General features: G+C 41.9%; 1 protein-coding gene across 1 annotated transcript; it reads left to right on the top strand.

Moving 5' to 3' along the window:
- The first annotated feature begins 3,094 nt into the window (after positions 1-3,094).
- LOC109746272 (uncharacterized) lies at positions 3,095-4,448 on the top strand. Its single transcript, XM_020305389.1, has 3 exons — positions 3,095-3,130; positions 3,237-3,392; positions 3,867-4,448. Exons 1-3 carry the CDS (start codon positions 3,095-3,097, stop codon positions 4,446-4,448), a joined length of 774 nt encoding a protein of 257 aa, XP_020160978.1.
- Positions 4,449-8,403: the final 3,955 nt, after the last annotated feature.

Raw genomic sequence — 8,403 nt, 5'->3', positions numbered from 1 at the left:
CCGTGCCTCTCGGAAACGGAAAAGTAACGCGTTTTCTGGGTTTTTTCGCGAGAGGAACAGTTTTGTTTCCGCGAGAGGCACGGCCGTGCCTCCTCGGAAACGAAAAAAATGCGTTTTTTTTCCTTTCGCGAGAGGCACGGTTTTGCTTCTACGTACGGTTGTGATTTCGCGAGAGGCACGGGCGTGCCTCTTTCGAAAAGGGAAAAAACCCGTGCACCCGGTTCGGTTTTTTCGTCCGGTTTTTTCTTGAAAAAGTTTGTCAAAACCTATCAATATGGGATCTAGTTTTGAAGATCTCGACGCGAGGAATCCAACGGTGAAACGGTTCGAGATTTGGACGCATGGTTTAAGAGATAAAACGTTGTAAATAAACGGATCTACAAAAGAAAGGGATAACTCCCAGGTTGCGACAATTGACGCACATGCAGCGCACCACTTATTGCAACTTGGAAGGTGTGAGTGATCTTTGCATTGAGTACTCCTCAATTAGTGATTTCGGTGTTCGTGTTCAATGGGTTAGAATGACCGTTGCACATGGGCCATTGTTGTCGTTCTACAGTGGCATCATGTTTTCCCAACTGTTAGAGCGGCTAGTCAATGTGCACAATAATGAGTTAGTGGCATTGGTATGACCCTTTAAAAAAAAGTTTTAAAAAGACAAAAGTTGCACACAATGTACACATAAGTTGTGCTTTTTATAATATGCAAGAATAAACATATAATAGTGAAATAATATTAGTATTATGGTCCCTTAAAGAAATGAATAAAATAAGATATAACTAAAAGTAAACTAAAACAAAAAAATAAAGTTTTCTAGGAAAGAATGATACCATTTAAGAAAAAATAAACAAAACAATTAAAATAAAATAAAAATAATAAAGTGTTATAGGGAAGATTGGAACCCTTTAAAAAGATAAAAAGAAAAAAAACGCACACAAGTTTGGACTGAAATTACACTTTTTTTAATATGCAAAAAGTAAGCATATAATAGTGCAATTTTCGCACTCTAATGTAATTTAAACAAATGTTGCATGGTACTTGCATGTATACTTTGTTACACGCATAATGATAATAATAATATTTTCCAAGAAAATATGGAGTACTAGCATTTGTCTTACCCGCTAGGAAGAAAGGAGGGAAATAATAAAATAATGGTAAAATTGGCATACAATTTAAAAATAAATTGCACTTTTTATAGTATGCAAGAATGAGAATACAGTAGTAAAATGGGGCTTGCACACAAGTTTGCACTGGAATTGCACTTTTCTAATATGCAAAAAATAAGAATATAATAGTGCAATTGTTGCACTCTACTATAAATTTAAATACATGGTGTACAGTACTTGTGTGTATCCTTACTTACACACACAAACATAATAACATTTTCTAAGAAAAAATTGAAGTACTGGCACTGGTCTTACCCTCTAAGAGGAAAGAAAGGAAAAAAAACAATGGGGATGCGTTGCAGCGTTCGGGTGAGGAGTTGGCACTAGCTGCAGCCTTTCTCGTCTGACGCCATGTGTTGAGAGTACTCTACCATGGAGTGGATGGGACACGGAAGGGAAATGACATCCGCCTCAGGCTTTTCGAAGAAGAAAAACAGTGTAGAGATAAGCGTGACGAGTGTTATTCGACGATCTTTTCTCGCGTATAAGAGAGAGAGGCGTCTAGAGAGAGAGAGAGAGAAGAAACCCGAAAATAAAATATCTAAAATTTGACACGAAAGTCTAGTAAACTTGAGCTGATAAAACATGGACAACAACATTGACTATGCCTAGCGAGACAAAAGGAAACACTAATCCACAGGCAGTCTTGGGATTTCTGGACCAACAAACACACACCAAGAAGCGTTCACCACCGCACGCTGCCGAAGCTGAACCAAACACGAGTTCAAGCGACTAGTACTTGTTACAGAGCAACCCCAAAATGAACGCGGATTTATAAAGCACAGGTTTCTGGACATCTCTTATCCATACCTTTCAATACCGCTTTGAGATCCGTACGACACAATTAACTTCCAACACAAATTTTTCTTTTTTTTGTTCCTTCAAAACAAAACGACATATGAACCTTAAACTTTGCAGGACAACAAAACATTCTTACTAAAATATGAGAAAAAAATTCAGATTTTTTTGTCGGACATAAATATACAAAATGAGATTTTTTTAGTAAAAAACATTATTTTTTTGTATATATGATCCATGAAAAAATCTGAAAGTTTTTTCCCAAATTCTAGTTAGAATGTTTTGTTGTCCTACAAAGTTTCAAGTTCATATGTTGTTCTATTTAGGAGAAACAAAAAAGACAAAAATTACTCGTACGAATCGCGATGTAAAAATGAATGGCAAGATAAGGGGGTGTAGGAAAGCCTATGCTTTCTCAAATGTTAACTGAGGCGCCTCCGCCATTGCCGTGCTGCGCGCACGTTCATCAGCGCAAGGGGAAATGTTCAGACTTCGGAGATCCGAACAAGAAACAGTAGGGGCAAGAGATCTATCGAAATGAAAAATTACCAGCAAGTTGTGCATGTGTATGACCCGAGCCTGGCCGTTGGATGACACCGCATCTGCCTGTGCCTGAGCGCCGCAGGTGGAAGAACAAGCAGAAACATGAGGGGCAAGAGATTGTTGATGCTATGTATGTACATATCCCTCACAAGAAAGGAGAGAAATAAATTGGCAGAGGTTATATATACGAGTTAATTGCACAGAAGTACCACAATTGGGGCATCACATGCAGATTAGTATCACGATTGCTAATTTTTGCGTGTCAGTACCAACATTGGTTCAGGTTTTGCAAAAAAGGCTAAAAGTGTGTTTTATACGTATTGACGCTGTATCCGACAGCTCGGGCCCACCCATCCGGTGCCACGCTGGCCAATCGGCGCGTGCCCACGCGCTGACTAGGACGAGCCGCTCTCCAACCCGGTCCGGTCGCACCGGTTCGTCCCCCACCGCACCATTCCCCTCCCCTCCTCCTCGACTCGTTCCCTTTGTCGTCGCCGCCCGCGTCCCGACTGCCGACCGCCGCCCCGCCCCGCCGACGCCATGGTTTGGAGGACGAAAGCAGCGACGACCAGTCTAGCCTCCCGTACATGCACTCTTCCTCCTCCACCGACGGGCTCAACCAGGTCAGTACAGTGAGTTTAGGGTTAGGGTTTCAGATTTGGGGGTTCTTGATTTGGTTGATTTAGGTAGGTTTTGATTTGGCCAATGTCCTTATGTGAGCTTTTGCAGGTCCCTTTCAGCCTTGAAGATCCAGATTACAAGGGGCTTGAGCTGGATTTGATGTCCCCATGTGAGAAGCACGGCATGGCATCTGAGAGGCTTGTTGCCTTTGAAGGAACAGACACAGGCAGGAGGTTTTTAGCATGTGCACAGCCGATATGGATTGTAGGCATAGTTATTTTTTTTTCTTAGTTTGTCAGTGGCATATTGAACTGGAGTACAATGGCATAGTCATTTTGGTTCATAGTGGTACTAGAGTAGCTTATTTTGGTCAAGCATGAGTATATTTTGCTTGCTGGAGTACTCTGCTTGCTGTGAACATTTTTGAATTGACCATATGTTTAAAAATGGTTGAACACTCCTTGATATGAACACCCCCTGCTTGGAGTACCAGTTGCAGAGTTCAGATTAATTAGCTTTTCAGAGTACTAGTTGCTGAAAATACTGAAAATTTAGTCAGTCAGCTAGAGTAAGTACCACTAGAGTAACTAACCTAGTCAGGCAGCTACTCAAGTGGCTGCTCCTCTTGTTAAATGTAGTGTTCTGATGCTAAATTTAGATATTCTTGTTGGAAATTGCAGTGATCTTGTGTAACTACTTGCTGTATGAACTCTGTTGGTGTTGTTGTTGTTTTTTTAGGAAGGTAGCAATTGTGGTTTTGTTGAATGGGTTGATCACAAGTGGCCCCCAACAATGCAGAATGCATTGTTGAAGCTATGGGCAATGGTTGAAGATGCCAAAAGTGCTAGGGTGAATGACAATCTTGAAAGTTCTTTCACTATCCACCATCTGACAGAAGAGAAGAACAAGCTAGAGGCCAACTATGACAAGCTAGTCCATGATGTGCATGAGCTTATGAATTTCCAGGAGGAAAGGGTGATTGATTTCAGATATCTGCAGTCTAACATTACATATCAGCAGGAGGCAAGAAAAGAACTGATTGATGATATGAATGCAAAGATGGCAACTGAGATGGCAAAGAAAGATGAAGAGACCCAGAAACTTTCTCGGAAGTATGAACTGCTGGTCAACTTGACAAGAGCTCAAGCAACAGTCATTCAGAACTTGAAGTTGAACAAAATGAAAGAGAAGCAAGTGCTTACTGAAGCTAGGATGAATTTGGAGCTGAAGAATGCAGAGCTAACAAAGTGTCAGGAGAAGCTCACCCAAGAGAAGCTAGAGTTGAAGCTTCAGGTTGTTGATCTGCTTAAGGACAAGTAAAAGCATATTCAAGAGAAGTGGCAGTTAGAGTTTCAAAATGTTGAGCTCATGATGGGAAATGAAAAGCTGAAGGAGAAGTTCAAGGGGATTCAGGCCATCTTGGAGAAGTGAAGAAGATGAAAATGAGATTAGTGGCATTGCTGACCTTTTGGGAATGATGGTTGTGTAATGACCTAGGATCTAGGAACAAAGGTTGTGTACTGTATGCTTGTACTAATTGTGAACTATGGCTGTGTATGTATGTAGTAGTTATGTTATTCATCCTTTTGTGAGAAAAGGATGAACTATGCATTTGAAGTTGAACTCCTCTATGTATTGTGAACAATGGTTATGTATGGCTATAATGAGTTGAACTCCAGTAACTAATGTGTGCTATGATTGGTAGACATGGATCAGTTTCTTATTTTGTAGTGCCATGTCTGCAAAAAAATTATATGATTGCTAGATGGATATGCTAATTATGTAGATGGATATGTTGATGATGATACATTATGACAATGTTGCAGCAAACCACTCATGTCATACAAAATAAAAGAGGATCAAGACTGACTCAATCTCATTGCATCAGAAGATAACTTCACTAATCCATTACATATTAAGCAAGAGCAACTAAACCAACAGTGCATTGCATTTAGAGCAACTAAAGCAACAGTACAAAAGACAACTTGGCTTAAACTAGAGCACCTAAACCAACTAAACCAACTAACTAAACCAACCAACTAACTAAACAAGAGCAACTTGGCTTCAACTTGAGGACAGTACATTGCATTTGGTTGCTCTAAACCAACTAAACCAACTAACTAACTTAAGATCTTGCCTGCAACTAAGCCAAGCACAAATATAGTGAAAAGAAACAGCACATTGTGAAATTTGGCCCTAATCCCAGCAATCTCTGCATTCTTCTCTCTGACTTGAGCTTGCAGAGACAGAACCATGGCCTCCCTTGTGCCATCATCTTCACTGGGAGTTAGCATTGGAAATTGATCTTCAGATCGAGCAACAGTTGCACCTTTAAGCCTCCAGACTTCATCACGCAGATCCCCAATGAGCTCACTCCAAAGTTTGGGCAATGGATCATCATGCCATTGCACAAATCCATAGCCACCGTGCTATTAAGATGCACAAAAAAATTTCCAAATATATATCATTTCACATACTATTGCACAGAAGAAAAAGGAGGAAAATTAGGCAAAAAACCACACTCACCAGAGCATCCACGCAGCTGTAGTACCTTCTACCAGGGTTCAGCCTGCTCCAGGAGATCCATCTTGGCGCCTTCCTCGCAGTTGAGCAATGGCACATCACTTGAGGCTCGTACGCCATTGGGTTCTCGCGGTAGCGCACCGGCGAGCGCGACTCCTCCCCTTTCCTTCCTGCAGCTCGACGGAATCCGGGAGCAGACCCGGCACTGGACGACCACGACATCTCTCTCTCCGCCGCAGGTGCCCCAGTCAGCGCCTCCACGCTCAGATCTCTCCTTCGCTGCGCTCCAAATGGAGACCGCGTGGACGAACCCTAGTTTCGTTCCCCACTCGCCGCTCGACACAAGCTTGTGCTGTCACACATTAATAGTAGGAGAGGTATCGGTCCCACCTGTCAGAATCCCCAAATGTGGTACTGCATGTTATGTGATGCCCCAGTACTGGTACTGACATGCAACATCTAGCACCAGTATTGGTACTGACTTGCAACAAGTACCACCAAATGTGGTACTCCTTTGCAAATATTGGTACTGGATTGTGCCAACAGACAACCATAATTCAGGCACTAGCACTGGCAACACATACATAAAGACAGTGTGTGTACATATTCAACAGCAGAGTACTCTCAACAGCAAGACTCCAGTAGAAACATCAAGACTCCAGTAGCAACATCAACAGCAACACCTCAAGTTTAACATTACAATAACCAGTACTGGATTGTGCCAAAATATTCATCAAGTGGCAACAACACATCTACATCAGCATCAAGTTCAACCAAGATAACACCACATCATTTCAAATTACATGGCTCCTCTTCCTATACCTCTGCTAGCAGTGAAGTAGGACATCCATCTAGTGTGTGTACCATCAGTAGGAATGTCAGCAAAAGTTGGGGCAGCATATTGCCTGGGGGCAGTGAATGGCCTTGGAGCACCTCTTCCAGCTCCAGTGCCAACTCTTCCTCTGCCAGCTCCTCTTCCAGATGGTGGTGGTGTAGTAGTTGCAGGAGCTCTTCCTCTGCCAGCTCCTCTTCTTCTAGATGATGGTGGTGTAGGAGCAGAAGCAGTAGCTCTTGCTTGTCTTGCTGTTGTTGTAGTAGAAGGACCAGCAGCTCTTGGCTGTGAGTTACTTGGAGTAGCCTTGCAAAGAAAAGGAAAAACAGTTAATAATACTAGAAAGAAATGTACAAGAAAGGAAAAATTAGTATATTTCAAGGTGAAAAATTATTACCACATGTTTATTCTTCCTCAAAGCTAGCTCAGGCTTCAACTGTTTAAGACAGTTTGTGTACCTATGCCCTTGGAGACCACAATTGCCACATGTTATGGTCCCCATTCTTGAAGTGTCTTTTGGCTTTGGTACTTCAAATTTGCCCTTGATCCTCTTTTCTTTCCTTCTTCCTCGCTTGATTTTGAATGCAGGTGGTTCTATGTCTGGACCAGGGGTCCTTATCCAATCATGCTCACCAGGCACAGGAAAGGTCATTGGTTCATAAGCTGCAACATAAAAATCTTTCTTGAAGAATTTGCTGACATAATCCTCTAGTTTTCTTTTAGCCTTGTTTATTGCAGAGATGGCATGGTTGCAAGGGTATGCCACTAAGGTCCCACTTCCTGCATCCACAAGTCTCAAGGTCCAGGTTGACAACATGTGTTTGCGGCCCACTTGTAACTTGCCATAAGTTGACCCCTGCCTGTATTGGCTTGCAGTATCTGGCCCTCTCCTTCTCAACCTCTAGCTTCTCACTGTAATGAGGTGTTATCTCCCATCTTGCTGCCTTTCCACTCTCTCTGTTCCTGTGCCACCTCACCATCTGCTTATCTTTTATCCCATCACACATTGTCCATATAGGTTTTCTCCTAACATCTAGAATGTACTTGTTGAACACCTCAGACAAGTTGTTCACTACCAAGTCAGTCTTGCAGTTTGTGTCAAATGCATGCCTTGCCCATGTTTTTTTGGTGTTGCAGTAAGCCACTCCCAAGCTTCCTCACTTTCAGCTCTAAGATTATTCATTGCAATATTAAATTTGTGTTCATTGTAGGCATAGCTAGCATTATCCATGCACTTCTTAAGATCTTCACCCCTAAACCCAGCATTTTGAAAATTTGCATATAAATGTCTAAGGCAAAATCTTTGGTTGGAATTCGGAAACACAGCATTCACTGCATTCAGTAACCCTTGACACAAACAATTTAACAAGTCTAAGCTACAAGCTAAAGAAATATGCACCAATGAAACTCTAAGCTACTGTAAACACTTGTGCAAAACAGAATGAAACTCTAAGCTACTGTAAACACTTGTGCAAAACACATACCTTTTGTCTATCTGACATTATAGTATAAGGTCCAAACTTGCCCACTTCTCCCCCTAGGCAAATTTGCAGTTGGTGTAGAAACCAACACCAACTAGGTGTGTCCTCTTGTCCAACTATGCCAAATGCCAGTGGATATATGTTGTTGTTGCCATCTCTACCAGTGGCAGCAAGGAGTTGAGCACCTGTAGTGAGCTTAATGAAGCATCCATCAACACCTGCATAATCAACATTTCCAAACATTAAATACATTCAAGTGAGAAACAATATGTAGTACTATACAATATGTAAATGGTGCACAAGGTTCAGGAACTAACCAATGAATGGCCTACACCCATTGAGAAACCCCTCCCTTGCTCCATTCATGCAAAAGAACATGGCATGGAATCTTGGGCCTGGGTGGGGTATTTTTGCAGTTGGTACTGGAGTAACAGTAGTG

This window comes from Aegilops tauschii, chromosome 5 (assembly GCF_002575655.3).
Source record: "Aegilops tauschii subsp. strangulata cultivar AL8/78 chromosome 5, Aet v6.0, whole genome shotgun sequence".
Lineage (NCBI taxonomy): Eukaryota > Viridiplantae > Streptophyta > Magnoliopsida > Poales > Poaceae > Aegilops > Aegilops tauschii.
The sequence above is the reverse complement of the archived record's forward strand: the minus strand, read 5'-3'. Positions and strand labels throughout refer to the sequence as shown.